General features: G+C 25.6%; 1 protein-coding gene across 1 annotated transcript; it reads right to left on the bottom strand.

The window, feature by feature from the left end:
• Positions 1-8,512: 8,512 nt before the first annotated feature.
• Positions 8,513-26,676, bottom strand: P153DRAFT_382274 (uncharacterized protein; the record flags this gene model as incomplete). Its single annotated transcript, XM_033670122.1, has 5 exons — positions 8,513-8,521; positions 18,302-18,307; positions 25,826-25,935; positions 26,246-26,504; positions 26,563-26,676. The coding sequence occupies 5 exons, from the start codon at positions 26,674-26,676 to the stop codon at positions 8,513-8,515; spliced, it is 498 nt and encodes a 165-aa protein (XP_033527042.1).
• Between the last annotated feature and the right edge of the window lie 82 nt (positions 26,677-26,758).

The following is a 26,758-nucleotide window of genomic DNA, read 5'->3' as shown; positions in this document are numbered from 1 at the left end:
GCTACTAAGTAAATATTAAGAAAGAAGTATACCTACTAAACCTTAATAAGGCTATAAAAAAGTTTAGCCTAACCTAAGAATTCTAATTCTATATCCCTAAGACCTATTTAGACTACTAGCTATTAGATATTACTAGAATAACTTAGTTCTAAGTAGCTTTTCTAATAACCTATTAAGTTCCCTAGATAACTATTAGTAAGAAACCTTAGTAATTACCTCTAGGAGTTCTAGCTACCTAGTATAAAGTTAACTTATTAACTAATAAGTTATATTAACTTAAGATTAGTTAGGCTAATATTATTTTAGTATAATAAATACTACGTAAGACTAAGCTATTATTAAACTAAAGTATTACAGCCTATATATAAACCCTATTAAATTAGAGGGTTAGTAAAGCTTAGCTATAAAGTATAGTTATACTAGGTAATAACTACTACTTAAGGAATTAGGCAGCTCCCTATAATATAATAGTAAATTAGAATACTATTCCTTTAGGATTAGAATATAATTAATAGAAAACTCTAAGTTAAGCTACTTAGAATACTTAAATACTATTTACCTACTTTATATATAAGAAGGTTAGTTATAGGAAAGCTAACTACCTATTAATTACCTAGTTAATTAAAAATAGCTAGTACTACTAGGATACTAACTAATAACTTATCTAAGGCACTATTTCCTCTCCCTAAGGGCGTGTTATAAACCTAGGTATAAATAGCTAGATTAATCCTATCCTCTTAAATATTAAGTAGATATAGCTAAAATAGGACCTTAATCCTCTTACTATAAAGGCTAATTAGAGAAGGCTAGTAGGATTAATAGTAATTTAAAATAATTCTATAGTTACTAGTCTAAACCCTAACTAAGACTTAGGTATAATATTAGCTAAAGACTATAAAGCTTTTTAGAAAGCCTCTATAAACTTAGGTAGTAATATTTAATTATTTTAATACCTAATATTCTACTACTTAAACGCTAAGCTTTTAGCTGCTTAAATCTAATAAAAAGAACCTTTACAAAAGCCTATTAATAAGAAAGTACTAGGTACTCCTAAGGTAGTAAAGCTAGTACTAGTTACTATTACTAAACAGCCTACTAATAATTAATTAATTTAACTAAGAAGCTAGTAGTAGAAGACTTAAGCTCTACCTGCCCTAAATATAACCTTTATACTAATATTAACCTCTTAAAACTATATTAAGGATTTAGAAATAACTAATACGCTGCCCTAAAGAAGAGTTAGACCTAAGAAGGCTTATTTCTTTAAATATATCCTAAGTACTACTAATAAAGTAATATATACTATTATATTAGCCTCTATAGTAATACCTATTAGAGTACTACTTAGAAATATAGTAGAAGTTTAAAAGAAAATATTCTAAAATATATATACCTAAGAAAAGTTTAAAGCTATCTAAAATAACTCTATTTAGGTAATAAAAGTAGAATCTAATAATAAGTTAAGTATAAAGAAAGAATACTTCTAACCTACCTTTAAGTTCTATATATTTAGTATAAATATATAGTTAGTTTCTAACTATATTCTTATTAAAGCTCTATTAGGTAAAGTAGACTAATATTACTTAATATTAGTAGTTTATTAAAATAAGCCTAAAGTTAATAAGGTTTAATTAAGTATTAATTAAATACTAAATAATTCCTAAATTAAAGCTAATATATAATTAAAAACTTTAGCTAGAAGAGAGTATAATAAGTAAGCTAGTATTAAATATATCTATTATAACTACTTAAAGGTTCTAGTTAGTATATTAAGAAATTACTTTCTAAGTCTTCTTAACTTAGGAGCAGAGCTAAATACTATTTAATAAGAAACTGCTAATAATATAATACTGCCTATTATAATACTCCCTTAGAAAATAAGAAATATAAGAATAGTCTTAGCTAATAGTATATTAGGTAGTTTTCTTAGGATTATCTAGAGAGCTGTTATAATAGTAGGATTAATTTCTATTTAGATAAACTTCTTTATTATTAATTACTATACTAATATAATTATTCTTAGTAACTCTTTCCTGTCTAATACTTAAGTAAAGCTTAAATATACTTTAAATAGCTTTACTTACTACTAAATCTAGAGTAAAGAAGGTAATATAAGTATAAGATTTATATATATAAAAAGTAATTATATTAATACCTAAAGTATTACAGTTTAATTGCTAGGAAAAGGCAGAAGGATATAAAGCCTAGTATTATATCCCCTTAATAATAATAAGTTAAAAGCCTAGAGTAAATATATATTAACTTAACCTAACTATAGTAGAATAAGACTATAGCCTTAATAATAAGTATAGTTAGTAATTAGTAGTTAATAAAGGTAATAAAACCTATTATCTTAATAAAGGATTATTTCTTTATATAGCTAAATATTAGTAGTATTAGCTAAGATAGCGTTAGAAACATCCTCTTTTAAGATAATATAGGTATTATAATAGTTACTTATAAGGATCTTTCCTTAACTGCTACTTATAAAGTACTTAGTAGGATAGTTAATATACTTAGTAGTAAATATTTAACTTATTCTATAAAGATCTTTTAAGAAGATTTCTTAGAAAAATACCTACTAATTTAAATTAATATAATATATAAGTAGAAAGGAATTAAGGTTAAACCTATAAACTACTTAGGCTAAGAACCTTATATAATTAATAGTTAAATTAACTAAAAGAAGAGAGCTTAGGTATAGTAAGTACTAAACTAGAACTCTACTAGAACCTCTTTCTAATAATACTTTAAACTAAGATATATATCTTTCCTTAGAGGAATATAGCTAACACCTAAGAAACTATTAGAAATAAAGATATTAGATAATCTTTAGTTAAGAGAAAGAGACCTACTTATTAAGATACTTTATTAGAGAGAGGTAGCTCTTACTTAGGACTTCTTAGAATCTAGTTAGATTAGCTATAAAGTATCTCCTCTAGTAATAATTAATATAGTACTATATAAAGCCTAGTAAGCTAATTAATTTTAGCTCCTAAAAAAGCTTTAGGATATAGTAATTAAGATAGTATAGTAATAAATTAACTAAGAGACTCTTAAATTATATAAAAGTTAATATTATAACCTATATTTCCTAGTTAAGAAAAAGGATTAGGACTATTAACTTATTAATAATGCCTAGAAAATAAATAGAGTTATAATTTAAGATATAAACCTACCTCTAAACCCTAATAAGTTTATAAAAGAATTTACTAGCTGCTTTATTATATTCCTTACTAACTTCTTTTTAGGATATAATTAAATAGAACTTAATATTTAATTAAGAGATATTACTATATTCTATACCTCTCTTAGACTTATAAGGCAGTGTACTTTACCTTAAGAAGCTATAAATTTAGTTACTAAGTTTATTTAGGTTATAACAAAGATCTGTTAGGAGTATATCCCTATAGTATATATACCTTACCTTAATAACGTGTATATTAAAGGCCTAAAGACTAATTATTAAGGATAAGAAGTTAAGCTAGAGATTTAATAATATATTACAGAGTATATTATAAATATTAATTAAGTGCTAGCTAATATTAAAAGGGCTAGCACAACTATTTTAGAATATAAATCTAACTTCTATTACTCTTTAATAATAATAGTTAGCTATTAGGTTAATTACTATAGCTAATACCTTAATAACTAGAAGGTTAAGAAGATTATAAAGTAGCTAGCCTATACTTATATAAAAGATATTTAAGCTTTCCTAGGTATCTATATCTACTATAAAGTCTAGATTTTTAACTTTACTCTAATAGCTAATCTATTATTTAGCCTACTCTAAAAGACAGTTATATTTAAATAAACTAAGGACTATTAAGCTTTAATAAATACTCTAAAGTAAGCTCTTTACTCTTTACTAGTACTTATATTAATTAACTATTTAGCACTTTTCTAATTAATTATCCTTATAGTTAATAGTAGTAAGAAGGGCTAAGGTACTGCCTTAATATAGAAAGGTAAGAGTAAAAAGTAATACCCTATTTAATTTAAGAGTAAAGTCTAGTTAAAACTTAAGTAAAACTAGAACACTAGTAAGTATAAGTATAAAGTACTACTCCTAGCTATTAAGAAATTTTACTCTTACTTATATAATATTAGATTCTTTATTAAAATAGATATAAAGACTCTAGTAGCTTAGCTCTAATAAAGTGCTACTAACCTACCTAGTTCTCTAATAACTTATTAGTTAGTATACCTAAATATATAGGACTTTAATATTACCTATATTTAAGAGAAAAAGAATATAGTTACTAACGCTCTATTAAGACGCCTTAAGGAACCTAGATAGGAGCCTTCTAATAGCCCTAAAGAAAGCGTTAATAAGTTTATTAACTTAGCCTTAAATATAATATAGCTTAACTTTAGTAATAATATATTATAGTATACCTTATATATAGTAGATACCTTCTTTAGTAACACTTCTTTAGATAATACCTACTTAGAGGCCTCTTAAGAGTTAGCCTACTAGATTCTATTTTAAAAGTATCTTAAGGGTATATTAAAAAAGGCTTTTACTAAGTTTAAGAAGAAGGCTTTATAATATAATATTTAAGAATAATACCTATTTTAGATACCCTCTAGGGGGCACCCTCTCTAAAGAGTAGTTAATAATAAAGCTTTAAAAAAAGCTATTCTTACTATACTTTATAAAGAATTAGGCTATTAGAGTAAAAAAGGTACCTAGTAAAAAGTCTAGGCAAGATACTACTAGAAAGGCCTCTATAATAATATAAAGAAGTACGTCTAAATATATACTTAATACTAGGTTTATAGTAATACTTAATTATATAAGTAACTTTACTCTACTAAACTACTATTAATACTATAGATATAGGTAACTATTAATATAGTCTTTATACCTAGAGGCTTAAAAAGTAAAAGCTATATAGTAGTTATATATAATTACTTATTATAATAGCTAGAAGCGTAAGGTCTTATAAAGAATAATTCTAGATTAATAGCTAAGTTTATCTAGAAGTTAATTTTCTATTAATAGAGAGTACTATTAAAGATAAGCTGTAATAGAGGCTTAGAGAATAAAGGCCTTATAGAGGATCTTTAGAAACTATTTAGAATTAATAGAGTAGTCTTAAGTACCTATTATCTATAAGGCTAAGGGCTTATTAAGAAAGAGTATAAACTACTAGTAGCTACTCTAAAAAAGATAAAAGGAAACTAGGTTAAGAACTTATTATATATCTTATAGGCTAACTAAGTAACTGTTAAAAGAGCTACTAGTAAAACTCCTATATATTTAATATATAGAAAAGAGTATATCCTTCTAATTAAGGTTTCTATTCTAACCTAGTAAGTTCTACTTTAGAAAGAAGTCTTTAATACAGCCTTACTACTTACCCTATAGGCCTAATAGTTCTATACTAGAAATAATAGGCTCTAGGAAGCTATTAATTAAACTATTTAACTAAGGTATACTAATAAGGAGTATTTTAATAACTTAAAATAAATTTATAACAGCCTACTAGCTATTAGAGATCTTATACTACTATAAGACTCTCTTATTAATACTAATATATTAATAATAGTAAAGTTTAGGCTAAAATAGTAAGGTTTTTACTAAATAAGCTTTGTAGGAAGTAAAGGCTAGTACTAACTTAAGAAGCTTAATAGATAAGTATTTTAGAGCTATACGCTAGGTAATTAGCTAAAGAAGTTCTATTAGAAAATAGTAGTTAAGTTCTAAAAGGCCTAGAACTAATAGAGTGCTAATAAAGCTCTAGAGAATCCTTACTATAAAAATATACTAGCACTTAATTAGAAGTAAGTAGTACAGCCTAACTAAACCTTAGAATACAGAATAACCTAATATATAGTAGTAAAGGCAGTAGCTCTAAGGCCTATTTATGCTAAAGGAGTAGTAATCCCCTAACTTCCTAAATTTAACCTAATAGAGTATTAGTAATTTAATAAAGATAAAGATAAATAAATTAATCTTAATAGGTAATAGCCTATCTACTTAAGTAAGAGAGAAAGTTAGAGGTTTATATTTATTTCTTTTATTATTCTATTTTTACTTAATTTCCTATTATTTTATTAGCTAGTTACTTAAATATTTTCTATTAAACTAATAAATAGTTATAAGAAGAAATAATTTATAATAAGAAGTTATATTTCCTATTAAGGTAGTATTAAGCTACTAGAAGACTATTAGCAGAGACCTTAAAGAGAAGGAAAACTACCTAAAAACTGCCTAAAACTATAACTAGTATAGCTAAAATTACTTAACCTTAATAAAGTATTACCTACTTACTTCTTCTTACCCTTACCCTTACTCTTAGAAGTAATAAAGTCCTTATTATTAGAGTTATTATTAAACTTATAAGTTATAATTATATTACTAGAATAAGAGTAATAACCTCTAGAAGCCCTAATAGGAGCCTAGAGTAACTTATAATTATAAAGAATAGACTTAGTAATATCTTAAAGTAAAGAATTAGTAATTAGAGTACCTACTACTAAGAGATTAGTATAAAAAGTAACTAAAGATTAAAAGAACTTATAATAGAAGTTATAGCTAGTATAGTTACTATTAATCTAATACTTATTATAGGCCCTATAGTTTAGAAGCTTACCCTTAAAGTAGGACTAATAATACTTACTACTAAACTTAAGAGTAAGCTTACTCTTAGTATTAGTATAGTATAAGTAGTAATTAAAGAAGTTATAAGTAACACTTCTACTAAAGCCCTACTAGATAGTAGTAGGTATATTAGTAGAGTAGTAACTATACTTTATAGAGTTCTTAGGAGTACTAAGACTAAAGAAGTTAGTAATAGTAATATAGGTATTACTAGTATTAAAGAATTAGATAGTAATCTCTAACTTATTATTATTCTAGTAAATAGTAGTAACTTAGAGTATAGGCCTAAGAGTAATACCTATTTAGCCTAACTAGAAGAAAAAGTAAGTAAGATTAATAATTAGTTACTAATTAATAATCTAGTTAGTATAATTATAAACTATAAGTACTGTTAGTAAAGAAAACTTAAGTAATAATTAGAATAATACTTATACTACTTAAGAATATAGCTAGATACTAACTAAGTAAAGTAAGGATATAGAGGAGTCTCTATATTACTCTTAACAGAAGGCTTTTAGCTACCCCTAGGAGGACCCTAACTACTGCTGCCAGCGCTAGTAGTAGTAGAGCCTATAAAAAAGTTAATAGAGGCTATATTAAGTAAAGTTAAATTAAGGATTAGAGTAGATATATAAGGAAAAGTTAAATAAAGAATAATAGAGGATTAAGAGTAGGAACTCTATTATATATAGTAGTAGCTAGCCTAAGCTTATAACTCTAGACTACTCTATAATTATAAGTAATTAAGAATTTCTATTATACGCACTAGGTAATAATAAACAATAGAATTAAGTAGTTAATAATTAGTAATTACCTTAAGTTTTAATTATAAGTAAAGGTAGATTTTTATAATAGTAGATTAATAATACTATTGTTTTAGTTAGTATAATAGCACTTTAGAATCTAAATAGGGCTTAGATATTTAAGTAAGAGAGGAATATAGTAGAGTAATATAGAAAGTATATCTAAAGGAGTATTAAAGTAAGATTATGTAATATAGGTTATATAATCTAGGATTAGTATATAGCAGTTAAGCCTCTAATAGGAGCTTAACAGAGTATTAACTAATAATATACTTATCCTATCTAGTATTAAGCTACACGTGCCTAAAGAGGCGTTAAAGACCTCTCCTCTACACTAACTTAGAAGCCCTAGATAAGTATATATAACTAATTATAAAATAATATAACTTTAGTATTACTTATAATAATACTTATACTAGTAGATAGTTATAGACTATCTTAACTATTCTAGCTGTTCTAACTATCCTAACTATCTATAACTACTGTTATAACTATTACTAATATTAATAAATACTCTAGATATTATATATTCTTTATATTAAAGCTTTACTAGTATACTAGATAGTATATTTCTATAGTTTATTTTAGTACTTTCTTATCTAGAAAATATTCTATAAGTATTTTAATCTTATATAGAGTATTATAATATTTCTACTAGCACTTTTTATTACTATTACTTTTTATTAAGGAATATAGTATAAATTTTTCTTAGATATAACTGTAATAAACGTAATCTTCTTATACTACTATCCTTATTAATTACTCTATTTTCTTATCTAATTTTATCTTATATATTACTGTTATATTTATATTTTTTTATATATAGCTATATATACTAGCTACCTTTATTATACTATTAGTTATTATAATCTTACCTTTATTTATTCTAAGAAATCTTACCTACTTTTACCTATTTACTTTACCTTATATATAAACTAACTAAGTAAGTAAATACAATAGTATTAGTCTTATATTAAGCTACTCTAGACTAATAATAACCTTATTACTATTACTATACTACTACACATTTACCTACTACTATAATATTACGCCTATATTTATACTTACTATACTTTCTTTATCTACCTATATACTATCTCTACGCTCTCTATAAAGCAGTAGAGGCATTTATATATAGCTTTAGTAAGTTAAAATTTTTACTACTTCTATTTATAGTTACGCAGTTTATTTACTAATATACCTATTATTATAGATTACCTATACTAAGTCTAATCTGTAAAGCTGCTAACTTAGAAGTAATATAGTATATTTTATACCTATATTTAATTTAACTACTTTAATAAATCTACTATAACTCTAATAGTAGTATAAAAACAGGGTAGTAAAAGCTAAGAATAATACTCTTAATAGAAAAGTTATTACTAAAGGGCTTAGCTTAAGTTTAACTTTATAGAATTTAGTTATACATAATATTATAAAGTATATATAGTAATACTCTAACTTTAAAGATTTTAAAGAGGGTAAAGAGTAAAGTAATACCTTAAAAGTATTTAAAAGAATAAGTTTTAAAGAATAGTATAAGAACATAATACTATATATACTTATAGACCTAGGCTTTTCTTTAAATTAGATTTAGTACCTATATAGATTTATATATAAGCTCTTCCTTTCTAAAGAATATAATTATAGGATACTAGTAAAGAATAAAAAGTACTAAATATTAGAATCTAAAATACTAAAGCTCTTTAAGCTACCTTTAGCTTCTAAGTATAAGCTAAATCTATACCTCCTACTATAGTAACTATTTAATACTACTAACTATAACTATAACTATAGTACTTACCTATTAACACTTCTGCCTCTAACGTTATACCTACTATAAAAATAATAAATTCTATTATATATAGCTTTAATTTCTATATAGATTAATATACCTAGCTTAGAACCCTTTAGGTTATTACCTTAATTACTAGTTCTTAAAAGTAAAAAGGTAAGTGTTAAAGCTACTAAGGAAGTTAAACTAGAGTAGCTTAATTATAAAGCTTTTAGTAACTATATTCTTAAAAAGTAGAACTTAAATAATATAATAGAAAGCCCTAAGGTAAGAGACGTACTAGATAACTTACTAATTAAGTATAAGATAAATCTTTTTACTACTGTCTAATAATAACTTACATAAAGCTATAACACTATATAATTTCTTATCTAGAAGAAAGATAAGAGTAAGAAATACTAAGGTATACTGCTTAAAAGTCTTTATATTACTATAAGTAATCTTCTAACTTTACTATAAACCTAAAGGATACTTTTAGGACTCTACTTAACTAAAAAGGCTCTAAATATAATAATTTTTAACTACCTAAACTAAAATATTATAAGATATTACCTAAATAATTACTATTAAGAGCTAGTTTAATACTATTATATACCTAAGGTTATAATTAAGTATATATAGAATAGCCTAAGTACTTTATATGTTTAAAAGATATAAATCTTAGTAGAGACCTATTTAATAAGAATACCTATATAGCCTTTAAAGAGGAAGATAAAGACTACTAAGCTTTAGTACTATTATCTTACAGTAATAGTAATATAGATAAAATAGAAGATATACTATATATAAGATATTCTTATTAAATATTAAACGCCTTTAAAAGTATAGATAGAAGAAAATATAAGCCTACTAGCTAGAAGTAAAAGGATAATTATTAATAGTATAATAGTAAGTAGCTATCTATTACTATACCTAGCTATCTACGTCTAAAGGGTATATCCTCTAGAACTAGCTAGAAGAAAAGAAAGAAAACTACACTCTTTATATAAAGAAAGAACGCCTATAAAAAACTACTATAAGTTAATAGCTTAAGTAAGGAGGTTTCTACTAGGCTAGTCTTTAAAAAGGTATATTAATAGCCTTCTTAGCTTTAAAGAATATAGTTACCTAAAAGAACTTTATTACCTAAAAGCTTACTATTATATAAAAGCTCTCTATTACTAATCTAGAACCTTTTTAGTAATAATAAAAAGCTACTTAATATCTATAACCTAGACCCTATAAACCTAATAAGAAAGAATAAAGTAGATAGTAACTTAGATATAGATAACAAAATTAATATAAATATAGACGTAAAGTAGGAACTTAAGTTAATAAAAAAGAATATTAAGTAAGAAGCTCTTAATTAATAGTATATATAAGGTACTTAATAGTAATAAACTAGTTATAATTCTAATAACTTATATAGTTTCTAGAATAGTATTAGCTGTAAGGCTAGGCAGTATATAAAGTACTACTATAATATAGACTATAATAATACTGTAAACTTCTTTAGAATCTATATATTAAAGCTTAGAGAAACTGCCTCTATTCTACTACCTATAAAGTAGGGTTTTACTATAATATTTAAACTACACTAACTAATTACTACCTATAGGCTTATAGTATAGAAACTTAGAAACTATAATAGTAGTATATATATAGACATAATAAAGTTTAGAAAGATAAGAATATACCTTCTTATACTAGTAGTAGAGTATATATATTTTATTAACTATATAGATATTATAAAGAACGTAAACCTAGTAATATACTACCTAGTAGAAAGTAATACTCCTAGCCTATACCTATTAAAAGTAAGCGCTAAGTTTACCTTTACTTATTATTATAAACTTAATAGTATCTTCTATAACTATAAACTCTACCTAGTACTAACTCTTATTACTAGGGCTAGAAAGTTTATAGAAGCTTAGTAAATAAAGGCTATTAGTATATTTAAGAGAACGTTTTAGATTAACCCTATATAGGAATTTACTATAAGGTTTTATTTTTACTAAAAGACTACAGCTAGTAAAGTCCTAATACTACCTTTAATAAAAAGACCTATAAATAATAAGCTTAATAAGATAAGAGTTAGAGTAGATACTAGTAGTCTACTAGCTAGCCTAAATAGTAATAAAGATACCTTAAAGAGTAATTACTAGCTATATAGTAAATATTACTTAGAATACATTAATTAGAATCTACCTAAGGAGGTAGACAGTTATAAAGACTCTATACTTAACTATCTAGTACTATTATCTATATAATTCTTTCTAATCTATAGGTATAGCTCTATAATAATATATATTAAAACTTTACTTAAGATATAAACCTTTTATGTATATAGGTAGATCTACTTTTAAGAAGGCTTTAAAAATAATACTAAGTAAATAATTCTATAGAACTAAGTAATCTATAGGCGTACTATTTATAATAAGTTCTATAAAGTAAAGAACCTATTAATACTCTTCTTTAATACGTACTAGTATATAAGAAAAAGCAACTATAGATATTAGTAGAAGGCTTAGGCACTATCTAGAATACTATTTAAGAATAGTATAGTAGAAGTACTTACTTTTATCTACTATACTTTTATTAGTATTAAAAGTTTATCTTATTCTATAAGAAACTAGTAAGAAGTTATTTAGAATAACCTTAGTAAATTAAAACTAAACTTTAAAAATAAGCTCTTTTCTTAGATTAGAAAGGATTTTAAAGTATCTAAGGATAGTACTATCTTATATAATAGAATACTAATAGTTACTTAATAGAATTTAATAAGTAGGACTAAGCTAAGTAAGAAGTAGGCTTAAATATTCTAGGCTATAAAAGATAGAAATATAGATAAAATAATACAGTATATAATAAATATTTATAAGTAGTTTATATTATATAGAATATAAAAGATAGTAAATCCTAAAAGTATTAAGATTTTATTTATAAATAGAAATTATATAACTGCCTATTAGCTAATATCTACAGTATACTAAAGAAAAACTATTAAAGACGCAAAGTACTAGTTTAAGACAGCTATATTAGCTTAAGTAATTAACTTAGATAACGCTAAAACTAATAATAAGGCAGTATTTCTCTATAATAATAAATTAGCTTTTATAAGCTTTCTAGGGCTAGCTATATTAAAGGCTAAGTAGATTAAGTAAACTAGCGCATAACTAAACTATAGAGTAGCTAGGATATAATTATACACTATAAGCTTTAGTAATCTAGAAGCTTATAATCTATTTACTAAAAATCTTAATATAATTATAGAAGGTAGTACTAAACTTAAGGAGGTCTTTAAAATCTATAATAAAGTAATAACCTTAATAGTCTTACGTCTAGCTACTAGTAATAAGGTAGTAGACCTAAATAGCCTAACTAAATAAAAGGATATAAAAGTAGTTATTAGGTTAGTTAAGCCTATTATTATATTTATTCTTGCCTTAGCTTTCTAGTAAAGGTATAGTAATAATACTATAGTCTACCTACCTAGTAAAAACGTAAAGGAAAACATTCTAAGTATTAGGCACTAGTAGAGGTATAATAACTACTATATTATAGTTACTTTAGTACTTACCTTTACTAAGGTAGTTATGTTTATAGAGGTAAATACTTTAATAATTATAGAACTACTTACCTAGTAATCTATCTAGGATTAGTTTTTATGCTAAATCTTCTAACTTAGATAGCTATTTAGAATATACCTTAGCCTTATACTCTATAACTAGGAGTTAGACGTAGAGCTCTAAATACTTAATAAGTAAGCTATAAAGATAAAGTTAAGAAGAAATATTATTAAAGAAGGAAGTAAGAATAGTTCTACGTAAGAACTAGTTAAGTTAAAAGAAAAGAAAGATATTAATTAGGCTAGAGTTAGCAGTAATATACTATTAATAGTAGATAGTATTTACTAGTAAATAGAGTAGTTAAAGGGCTAGGGCTAGTAAGAATAGTTACGTAGTATAGAAAATTACAATATAAGCTATTAAATAGCTAGAAAAGAAAGTCTTAAGTAATACTAGTTATAGTCTACTAGAAATATAAAGTATAAATCTTAGAAACTCCTATAGTAGTCTATATTATATAAGTATATAATAACGTAAAGCTAGCTTATTTAGCTATATTAATAACTATAATATTCTAGCTAGTTAACATAAGTTAATTATTACTAATAACTATATCTAACTATTACTAAGAACTATCCTAGTAGTTATACACAGTACCTTACGTTAAATAAGAATATAGAAATTTATAACACGTATATTTTATAAGAGTATAAATAGTATAGTTAGTTATATATAATTAACGTAGTAAACTAGATAATTATTAATAAACTACTATAAACGCTAGTCTATTTATAAATAATTAAGAACTCTAGGGCCTCTTATATTAAAGTAGAATTTATAATAGTTAGTAGGACTAGCAGAATAGCCTAAATAAATGCTGCTTATAGGTATATATAATCTTACTTTTTGTGCTGCTATTTTTCTTATATTATATTTACTATACTTTACTACTAGTATTTTATTCTATTTCTCTTATACTAATTAATTTATAAGCTTTTTAGATACTACCTCTACTACCTCTAGTCTCTATATTCTACCTAAATAGTAACTAGTCTATTACTACCTACCTCTATACCTATACTAGTCCTAATTATATCCCTACTTATAGTAATAGGTATAGGACACTCTACTACTACCTCTTATATAATAGTATCTACTATATATCTTATATACCTTACTCTATAAGCTAACTCTAATTTAACCTTATACTTTTAGTATTAATACTAATTATAGTTTATAGGATAACTATATTAATAGCTACTAACTAATCTCTTCTAACTGCGTATTTACCTATAATAATAATAAAGTAGGTTCTCTTATAGCTCTAAACAAAGTTAGTTTAGATATAGCTATACTACTAACACCTAGTACCTTTAGAACTTTAGTATATTTCTAATAGTAACTTTAAGCTGTTCTAGTTAGGACTTACTTCTTCCTATCTAATATATACTACTATAATATCTCTACTTTTAATACTCTACGCAGTCTAAATAGCGTCCTAGCTATAAATTATAACTACTATATTATTATAGATCTCTAAACTAGTATTAAGCGTAGCTATATAGTCTTTATAACTCTTCTTCTATATTATACTAGTATAGTAGGTTACTTAAGTAATAACACTACTACTAAGTACTTACTTAACTATAGTAGAAACCTAATTATTATACTCTTTACTACTAGATATAACTCTAATAGTATTATTTTTTAGCCTAGTATATTTAGGTTAGGTAAGAGCTTCTTTATTATTAATTAGTATAAGGTTATCTTTTAAACTACCTATAATAAGTTTACTTATAGTAATATAGCCTTAATATAGCGTTTAATCTATTAGGTACTATACTAGAATATATAATTTAGTTAAGGCTAGAAAGAAAATAGTATATATTTAGTAATTATAAAAGTTCTTATCTTATATATTAAAGTTACTTTCTCTAGTATTAATTCTTATAAAGTAGTAACTTATAAGTTATAAAGTATATAATACACTAGTACTAGTATAAGTTACCTAGAATTCTAGGTAATTATTTAGATAATATATAGGTATAGAGTATACTAGGCCTTAGTAGAAAGTATAGTTATCTACGTAAAAGTACAGTTATCTACGTAAAAGTATATTAATAGCCTATAAGTAGATAACCTAATTACTACTTTTTAACTATAAGAACTTTAATTACTTTATATTTCTTATAATATAATAGCTGCTACTATTACCTTAACTATATATATAATATATACACGTACTCTTAATAAATTAGGATAAGGTAAATACCTTTTCTTAAATACTACTAGTATATAACTAGAATAAGCCTATTACAGCTATACTAGATACCTCTTTAAGTAAAACTAGAGATAATTACTATAATAACAGAGATAATAGTAGTATTTACCTATTTCCCTACTAAGCTATATAATTTATTTACTAATATACTTTCTTTTATATTTTTCTTATAGTAACCTAACTTTATAAAGCTATATAACTAAAAGTAAAAAGGCCTTAGCTAGATAAGCCCTTTATTATACTAACTAGACGCTGCTAAAATATTATAAATATTATAGTAATATAGTAAAGAAAGCTAATAACTATATATTAAATATACTAGAAGCTTTAGAAGGCCTAGGCATTACTTTAACCTAATAGAATAAGGTTATACGTAATATTATAGAGTATATATAGGTAAACCCTAACTTTTAGAATTCTAAAGAGAGAAGGAAGTAGAGTAATAGGTTAAAGACATTCTATAGCAAAATTTTTAAGAAATAGAGTAATAATATAATACTATATACACTTATAGAACTAGCCTTACTAAAAGAATAGACCTAGGTTATATATAGTATAATATAAAGATTATTTATTATAAAAGAATATAAGTATAAACCTTAACTTAAAAGTAAACTATAATTCTAAATAGAATTTAAAATTTCTTAGTAATTTAAGGTACATTCTGCCTTACTAATTTAAATAACTTATAATTTAATTCTATAGTAACTGTTTAATACTGCTAACTCTAACTATAACTATAGTACTTACCTATTAACCCTTCTACCTCTACTAATATACGTTCTACAAAATTATTAAATTCTACTATATATAGATTTAATTACTATATAGATTAATATACTTAGCCTAGAACTATTTAAGTTATTAGCTTAATTACTAGTTCTTAAAAGTAAAAAGGTAAGCGTTAAGGTAGCTAAGGAAGTTAAACTAGAGTAGCTTAGTTTTAATACTATTTATAATTATATTATAAAAAAAAAGAACTTAAATAATATAGTAGGAAGACCTAAGGTAAGAAACGTACTAGATAACTTACTAATTAAGAGTAAGATAGACCTCTATACTGCTGCTTAGTAATAACTTATATAAAGCTGTAATACTATCCTAGCTTCTTACCTAAAAGAAAGGTAAAGGTATAAGATACTAAAATATACTACTTAGAAGTTTTAATATTACTATAAGTAATTTTTTAACTTTACTACTAACCTAAATAATAGTTTTAGGACCTTACTAACTAAAAAGTCTCTAAACTTAATAATTTTTAACTACCTAACTTAAAATATTATAAGATATTACCTAAATAATTACTAGTAAGAGCTACTTTAATACTGTTACGTACCTAAGGTTATAATTAAATACTTATATAACAGCCTAAGAACTTTATACGTTTAAAAGATATAAATCTTAGTAAAGACCTTTTTAATAAGGATACTAATATAGGTAGTAATATAAATAATATAAACTATTAGAACCTACTATTCTAATCTAAAAGTAACTATAATATACTATAATTTAATATAAATTATAAAGAGATAGTTCTACTATACAAAAGATATCTTTATAGACTATAGAACTACCTTAATAGTATAGCTAGTAGAAGATATAAGCTTATAGGTTAGAAGTAGAAGAGTAATTATTAATAGCGCTATAGTTAGCAGCTATCTATTACTATATCTAACTATCTACGTTTAAAGGGTATATTCTCTAAAACTAGCTAAAAGAAAAGAAAAAAAGACCTTACTTTTTACTTAGAAAGAAAATACCTATAGAAAAGCACTATAAGTTAATAGCTTAAGTAAGAAGGTTTTTACTAGACTAGTTTCTAAGAAAGTATATTAACTACTCTCTTTACTTAAAAGAATATAGTTACCTAAAAGCTCTTTACTACCTAAAAGCTCTCTACTACTTATTAGAAACCTATCTAATAAGTATAAAAAGCTACCTAATATTTATAACCTAGGCTCTATAATCCTAACAGAAAAGTACAAAGTAGATAGTAACTTAGAGGTAAAAAATAATATTAATATAGATATAGATATAGAGTAGGAGCTTAAATTAATAAAGAAGAATATTAAGTAAGAAGCTCTAAATTAACAGTATATTTAAGGTACTTAATAGTAATAAACTAGTTATAATTCTAATAACTTAAATAGACTTTAAGAAAGCGCGTTAACTATAAGGCTAGGTAATATATAGAGTACTACTATAATATAGATTATAATAACACTATAAACTTCTTTAAAATCTATATATTAAAGCTTAGAGAAACTGCCTCTATTCTACTACCTTTAAAGTAAGGATTTACAGAGATATTACTTATTCTAGTAAGATATAACGCCTTTTATTACTACTTATTATAGGCTACGCTTTCTTCTAAAACAATATTAATTATAGATAAGACTTAACTCCTAGTATATATAATTACCTAAGAAGTAAGAATTCTTACCTATATTTACTAAAAATAAGATTAGAGTTTATATCTAGATAGTACTATAAAGCTAGTATTATATCTCTTAGCTAAATACCTTAATTAGTAATAACTCTTATTACTAGAGCTATAACTTTTATAGAGGCGTAGTAGACAGAAGCTATTATAATATTTAAAAGAATATTCTAAGTAAACTCTAATTATAAATTTTCTATACAGTTTTACTTCTACTAAAAAACTATATTTAGTAATTATAATACTACTCTATATAAAGAGTCTTATATACGCTAAGATAAAGGAAGCTATAGTTAATATAAATATTAGTAATATATAAGAAGGCTTAAATAGAGATAATCTAAACTTTAAAATCTATATATATTATATAGTAAATTATATAATAATCTTATAAAAGAAGACCTATTAGTAGTAGTAGGTAGTTAGGTATTAGATATTTCTAACTGCTTATTACTACCTATTACTATTATCTATAAAGGTCTTCTTAGTCTATATATACTGTTCTATAAGGTAGTATATTTAGTTATAAGTATAAGTCTAAGATCTTCTAGTTTTTAAGAAAAACTACTATTATAATTACCTTTAATAATACTAAAAGAATATAGCTTCTAGGAACTAAAATATATTAAGGTATATAGTCTATAGTAAATCTTATAATACTAAGAACCTATTAATACTCTTCTTTAATACGTACTAGTATATAAGATATTATAATTATAGGTACTAGTAGAGATTATAGGCCTTATCTAAAATACTATTTTAAAATAGTGTAGTAAAGGCTCTTACTTTTATCTACTATATACTTATTAGCCTTAGAAATTTACCTTAGCCTATAGGTAACTAGTAAAAGGTAGTTTTATTAGAAGCTAGTAAAATATAAAAATACTAGTTCTATAACTTTATCTTTTTAAAGATTACTAAGGAGTTTAAAGTATCTAAGGATAGTATAATCTTATATAGTAGAATATAGATAGTTAAGTAGTAGAATTTAATAAGTAGAACTAAGCTAAGTAAAAAGCAGGCTTAAATATCCTAGGCTATAAAAGATAAGAATATAAACAAGATTATATAGTATACTATTAAAATTTATAAGTAGTTTATATTACGTAGAACCTAGAAGATAGTAAGCTTTAAAGGTATTAAGAATTTATTAGTAGATAAAAATTATATAACTGCCTACTAGCTAACATCTATAGTATACTAGAGAAAGACTATTAAAGACGCATAGTTCTAGTTTATAATAGTTATATTAATTAGTAAAATTAAACTATATAATAAGGCTGTATACTAAAATCTACTAACTAAAGAAAAGAATCTACTAACTAAAGAAAGGAATTTACTAATAGAAGAAAAGAATCTACTAACTAAAGAAAGGAATCTGCTAATAAAAGAAAAGAATCTACTAATAGAAGAAAGGAATCTACTAACTAAACTAATAGGTAGTTACGCCTATTATTATATCTACTCTTACCTTAGCTCTCTAGTAGAAGTATAGCAGTAATACTATAGTCTACCTACCTAGTAGAAATATAAAGGAAAACGTTCTAAGTATTAGGCACTAATAAAGGTATAATAACTACTATATTATAGTTACTTCTATACTTACCTTTACTAAGGTAGTTATATTTATAAAGGTAAACACTTTAGTAATTATAGAACTACTTACCTAGTAATCTATCTAAGATTAGTTTTTATACTAAATCTTTTAACTTAGATAGCTATCTAAAATATACCTTAGCCTTATACTTTATAACTAAGAGTTAGATATAGAGCTCTAAATCTTTAAGAAGTAAGTTATAAAGATAAAAATAAAGAGAAATATTATTAAGAAAGAGAGTAAGAAAGGTTCTATATAAGAACTAGTTAAGTAAGAAAAGAAAGTAAATATAAATTAACTATAGTTATAAGCAGTATACTCTTAGTAGTAAGTACTAGTAGTATCTACTAATAAATAAGGCTAGTAGAGAGTTAAGGCTTTAGTAAATTCTATACGTATTAAGAAAACTTATAATGCAATATATAAGATTTAAATATTTACTTTAGAAATATTTATATATATAAATTTCTAGTAATATATCTTAGCTTAATAAAATTAAGCTTTACTACTTACTTTTTATAATTATATTTATATTTATTATTCTCTAGATAATATAATAGTAGTAGTTAAGTTATAGTACGTAGCTAGATAGTTATATATAGTAAAGAACTAGTATATACTTTACGTACCTTAAACACTATAATAACTTATAATATTATTATAAAGCTTTTATTTATATAAAGAAAGAACCTCTAAACTATATACATAAGTAATATATATATATATACCTTTTATTATACTATAAGATACTAGCTAGAATAGGGCTAATTTAAACGTTAGTTAATTATATAATAAATACCTTAATATACTTTCTAAAAGAGCTAAAAGGCGCATAAAAGTCTAATACAAAATAGAAAGATAAAACTATTAAGAAAAAGTCTATCTAGAGCCTAAATAATAACTTTTATAATCTATAACGTAGGTAGGCCCTTAATAAGTATAAAACTAGACGTAGAAGAACTTCTAAAATATAAATTAGTTAGAAGTAATAGAACTATTAGGGATAACTAGAAACAGTCTATATAGTATTAGGATAATAGAACGTATATAAAGCACTATTAGGCACTACTTAGGATAGTTATAAAGACTGTCCTATAGATTCTATAACTCTACTTTTCCTAATAAAGAATAAAAAAGAAACTATAGAAAAAGATAACTTTAGCCTTAAGCTAATTAAAAACTTACCTAAGAGTTAACTAGTAGTACTTAAGTAAAGATAAATATTACTTACCTTATAATAAGTAGTGTACTACTCTTAAAAATAGTAATTATAGAACTACCTACTCTTTTTAAAGATATAGGTTTCTCTATTTTCTAAAAGATAGTAAGTGTAGCCTAAGTAGATAGGTAGCTAAAGAGGCTAGTAGCTCTTAGTAATAGAGGTAGAAGTAGAAGTAGAAACAGTACTAGTAGTAATAGATAAGTAAGTAGTAGAATATAAAACTAATAAAATAAGAAGTTAGTAAAAAGAAGAGTAAATTTAACAGACTAAATAAACTTATAGGTAAAGGTAAAGCCTTTTTATTACTTTTAGTAGTAGAATAAGTTTACTTCTTTACTAGAAACTTCTTTAGAGAGCTAGTAGCTATAGAAAAGAACTTAAAAAATAATATAAGCTTCTTAGGTAGACCTACTATTATAGTAGTAAGTAAAGTAGAAGTTAAGGCTAGTAAAGTTAGCGTAGCTGCAGTAAAAATTACGTATAAAGGTAGGTTAATATATTATATTATAGTAAAGTAAAAATATAAATAATTTTTTTACTAGAAAGAAGCTTATATAATAGGCTAGGCCTAGTAGAACTTTAGTAAGTAAAGCCTTAGAGCTTAGTAACTCTAACTACTAATACCTACTCTTAGCTAGCCTACTAGAAACAGCTAGTACGCTACTAGAAGGACTATAAGTAGAGAAAAGCTAGTACTATAGATCTTTAGTAAATTTATCTAATTTATACTAGTAACTACTCTTAGAGTTAGTTTCTTATACCTATTTACCTACTTTAACTATAATATAGGTACTATAAGTATCTACTTCTTTAGAGCCCTTATAAATCTCTACTATAATAATAGGAATAACCTTACTTACTATCTTAATAACTTCTACTAAATATAGATATATATAGCTAAAAGGTGTTTAACCTCTATATAAACTATAGTAAAAGCTATAAGTACTATATTTAAAAGTAATAAGGTTAAGGGCTTCTTCTTTCTAATTACCTTACTAGATACTATAGATTACATTATTAATAATCTCTTAACTAGAAATATTACCTTATTTACTAAGATTAAACCTAAGATACTTAATCTAGCTAAGAAGTATAGTATTAATATTACTAATTTCTTAGCCTACTCTATTAATACTACCTTATGCAATTAAGCTTCTAAACCTTAGCCTAGACCTTCTAATACTAGAGCTCTAATATCTATAACTTAGATATTACTAGTTAAGTATATATAGTACAGAAAATAAAATTTTACCTTTATTAGCTACCTATACAAGGACTACTAAAAGCTTAAGAAATACTAAGACTTCTACACTAAATAAGCTAAGAAATCTAATACTAAATAACTAAAACTCTCTTACACTAAAGCTAATTTTGTAGTAATCTCTAATAATAATAACTCTAGCTCTAAGGTAAACGCCTTCTTAGCCTTAGTAATAAATAAATTTAGAAAATAATTATAATAGGTTAGTATAGATACTATTTCTTTATCTCCTACTATTACTAAAGTAGTATTCTTATCTTAACTAAGTACCTTCTTAGCTTCCTCCTAATAGCTATTTAATTCTAGTACTTTATAATATATATCTAGTAATCTTAATAATTTTACTACTCTACTTCTCTAGTAGAGTATTATTATAATAGCTAGACAATAGAAGCTTCTAATTAATAGCTAAGAAACAGTTTACCTTTCTTATTAACTACCTAATAGATTAATATACATAATAGAACTAATAAATATCCTTTATAGTAAGGAACTTTAGTAGACCTAACTATTTAACTAGCCTTATATTTATAATAAGAGGTATAATATCTAAGCTTAAGGAGATAACCTCTTTCTTATACAGTCTAATAGCTTATATTCTATATAGGCAAAATACTCTAGAAGTGTAATAGAAATCTAAACTATAGATTTTAACTTACTATCTATAAATTTTGCCTTATACTAGGAATTCTACTATACTATTAGCTATTTCTACGTCCCTAGAAATCCTATATAACTATATATTAACACTAATATAATCCTAAGCAAGCCCTTAGATTTTACCTATAAACTCTGCCTAATATCTAAGTTAGTCTATATAAAGCCTAAACCCCTCCTAGTAAATAGTACCTTAAGGTTAGAATATATATATTTAGACCTTTTAGGAAAGTTTTCTACTCTATCTATTAAAGAGGCCTAGTATTTTATCTTCTTTATTAATAAAAAGACTTACTTTACTTAAATCTACTTTCTTAAGAAAAAGTCTAATACTGCCTAAATAATTATAGATTTTATTACTTACCTAGAACGCTAATTTACTGCCTAAGTTAAAACCTTCTATTCTAATAATAGAGGTAAGTATATAGTAAATAAACTCTAGATCTACTTTTAGAAATCTAGTATTATTTATAGTAAGGTGCTACTTTACTATTATAAAAGTAATAGTACTACTAAGTAATTTAACTATATAATTATTACTATAACCTAAACTATAATTTTAGCTAATTCTAATCTTAAGCTTTAGGCTAAAGTAATATACACTACTACTTTTCTAAAGAATATTACTTTCTACTTCTACTTTTTAGTTAAGAAGACTTTATATAATACTCTTTCTAGAAGTAAGCTAGAAATTAAGTACCTTTACTCCTTTAGCTTAGAAGTCTATATCTACATCCTATCTAAAGCTAGAGCCTTAGAAACTAAACTTATATATTACTTAAAGCTAGAAATCTTTATAGGGTATAGAAAGTCTTCTAAAATCTATTAAGTCTATATTTTCTCTAAATACGTTATCTTAGAGTTTAAGGATATAAGGTTCCTAGTATTCTACTCTCTATCTTTTAAGGTTTCTATAATTAACTCTAGTAATAAATTAATACTACCTATTCCTATAAAATTAGAATCTCTTAGAGATAGTAGAGATATTAAGGTATTAATTCCTAAAACTCTATATATACTAGTAAAATAAATAATATTAAGGCCTACGCCTATACTTTCTTAAAGGTTTCTAGTTTAATATAGTATTACTTCTCTATAAACTGCTAGGAAGGTACTAGATATATTAACTTCTTCTATATCTATACCTACTACTATAAGATTTAGCTAGACAGTAAAGCCTATACATAAAGCTATAAGTAATACTACTACCTTATTTACTAATAAAGTAAACGCCTTTATATTTATAGTATAAGACTTTAAGAATAATATTCTAAATTTTCTAATAGAAGCTTAGTAATTCTATAAATAGCTCTAATAAAAAAAAGTAATTAAAACTAAGCTTAGATCCTATATAAAGAATAGAATATAGACTAAAGTTAAAGCTTTAGAATCTAAATATATTATAGGTTCCTAATAGGTATTTACTATTAAGCGTAATATATCTAGAAATATTATTTAATTTAAAGCTTAACTTATAGCTTAAGGCTTCTTATAAGTTTAAAGCTAAGATTTTACTAAGACTTATTCTCTTATTATACACTATAATAGCCTCTATCTACTACTATAGTAGAGAGCCTAGCATAGTTATAAAATTTATTAAATTAATTTTAATACTATATACCTTAATAGTAACCTAATAGAGAAGCTATATATATATTAACCTCTTAAGAACTTTCTCTAAACTAGTAAAATTCTAAGGCTTAGAAAAACTCTCTATAGCTTTAAATAGTTAAAAAGAGAATAGTTTAGTATACTCTAAAACTACCTTTTTTTAGATAGATACTTCTAACTTAATTCTAATTTCTATATCTTTATTAAGTATATAGCTATTACTATCTACGTTAATAACCTTCTCTTTATTAGCTCTATTTCTAAAATTTAATACTTTAAGAATACTATTTCTAAGAACCTTAAGTATAAAGACCTAAGTTAAGCCTATTATCTACTAAGACTTAAAATTAATATATAACTATACCTTATATCTCTAAGCTAGAAGTAATATACTCTTTAAATCCTAAATAGATTTAATATAGGCTAATATAATAGTAGGTAAACTCTACTTAACACTAACTCCTTCTCTAACTATAATAAGAATTTAGTAAATAAAGATCTTAGATAACGCTTTTAATAATTAGTTAGCTTACTAAATTATCTAGTTATTAGTACTAGACCTAATTTAGTATTTATAGTTAGTATACTAGGAACTTTTAATTTTAATTTCTTATTAAAGTATTTTAAACTAGCTCTTTAAGTTCTTTAGTACATTTAATATATATATTAATATATTCTAGAATTTTAGCATACTTCTTACTAAGTATTAGTTAATATATTCTTTAATATATCCTAAGGTTCTAATCTAGATACCTTTAAGTCTTTTAGTAGATATATTCTCTAATTAAATAGGTCTACTATATCCTAGTTAGCTAAATAATAATCCTGTATAGTAAAGAGTACCTATAAGGCTAAATATATAGTATATTTATATTCTACTACTTACTTCCTCTAGGCTAAATAAGTTATCTAAGAACTTTCTAATATTAAGTTACTCTCTTTAAAACTTAAACTCTACTTTACTCTTATTACTAATAGTTAACTAGCTATTACTCTTATTAAGAATTATTAAATTAACGTTTACTTAAAATATATTAGTATTTATTTTTACTTTATAAGAGAGTAATATCTTTTAGAAGACTTTAATATCTAATATATTCTTTTAGTATCTAACCTAGCTAACGTCTGTACTAAAGTACTACCTAGACCTACCTTAGTAGGTATTTTAAAGTAACTAGGGCTATTAAATCCTTATAGAAGGTAAATATTCTATTACTATATATGTGTATCCTATAGAAAGGGGACTGTTAGAAGAGGTAATTCCCTAGTTTGTATTACTAGTTTAAGACTAGCGCGCGAGCTATAGAGCTCGCGCCTCCTCTATAGTAATTCTATAACTTTTACACTACATACTACGTTTTACAAAAGTTACTGATGGAAATCTGAAGCTCGTGTTCGGCGAAGGCAACATGTTGCACCCGTGTAAATACTATGCTTAGACGTCTGGCTTCATCAGGGTGAATGCACATGTCTACTCCGGTGATACTGGGGTGTTTAGGTATCCTGCGGGAGTACATGGGCGATCTTACTACGATTATTGTTCAATAAACGTTTCGCGATTCAGTATGTCGACGAAGACTGGGTTCCTGTCGATTCTAGTGTGCAAGGGCTCTCTGTATCGAGATAGCCGTCCAAGGGTTTGTGTAATATTTGACATCGTAGTCAATAGTTTTACTACCCAGGAGTATATTCGTGAGTTAAAAGGACGCAATGAGGTGTTCATGTTTCGAAACCGGTCCCGATGAAAGAAGCATGAAGTTGTGTCGCTCAGCACACTATCGTTGTTCCTGCATAACACTCAGAAACACACACGGTGAAAGCCGTTCAAGTTTTCGACATCGGCTTAGTCCTTCCTGCCGATCGCACACCGACCAGACTCACGTGCGGTAACCCCAGACGAAAAGCTCACCACGCTAATCTTGCCCCAAAATAGTGTGGATGGAGGGCGAGCCCGTCCAATTGTCATGGTAATTTCGCAATCCGGAGAGCATGCCGCTCACGTGCTGACCCGGTGTCTCGGGGCGGAGACCTACCTCCGTCGCTAACTTAGCTCCAGGCACCCTCGATACACTCTCCGTTTCAGCACGACACGTCCACACTGTCAGTTCCACTGATTGTCGTCAGCGCTTCTTGACTCGACATGGTGACATTTCCAATAGTTCTGGAGGTTGGGCTGAAGCGATGTCCACGCCGCACGACGATTGTATTGCGCCGTATCAACGGGGCAGACTTCCATATCTAGCAGCCGTTTATAAAATTGGCATGGCGTTGATGCTGTGCAGTAGTGGCTTGCCTAGTTTTGCACGAAGTTTGGCCACATGGGTCAGCGAGTGCGAAATTGTCTGTTCGTTAGACTTCGTGTGCTAAGAGACGTTCGCGTATAATGCGTGGGATGGCGTGAAAAAAGAAGCATCGGGTACTTCCGAACAGGGCTTCGTTTAGTCCTGAGGCACGTTGTTGCGCCAGCGTAAGCGGCGAGCTCGTATTTGTGAAACGGTAGACTATGGCGTTGTTGAGGCAGTAGTTGTCTCGGTGCGGTCCTAATGAGGACAAGGTGAGATGTGGAGTCATAAAGAAACCGACAACCGACTTTGTGACTGACTGTAGATGCCTTGCGTTGTGATGTGCTGTGTCTGCATAAGCGTGGAGACTCGAGAGTCGAGATGTTGAGATCTCGATCTTCTGAAAGTGAGTCTCTATGAACTAGTCAAGACCTGCGATTGAGTACTGGATGTACAATCTGGGAAGCGATGATATAATGCCAGAACGATAATTCGACCTTTTGTTTCTTGTCATGACGGAAGCATGGGAACCAGACATCGACGCTGTCAGTTCGGTTACCGTCTTGCATAGTGCGCAACTCGAGTACCTGCATTCCTGGCAGTCACAAAATCTCAGACCATATACTTCCAATACACTCTATGTCGATCGCG

Source organism: Dothidotthia symphoricarpi (assembly GCF_010015815.1).
Source record: "Dothidotthia symphoricarpi CBS 119687 unplaced genomic scaffold P153scaffold_4, whole genome shotgun sequence".
NCBI classification, from domain to species: Eukaryota; Fungi; Ascomycota; class Dothideomycetes; order Pleosporales; family Dothidotthiaceae; genus Dothidotthia; species Dothidotthia symphoricarpi.
Note: the sequence above shows the minus strand (reverse complement) of the source record. Positions and strands in the feature narration are given on the sequence as shown.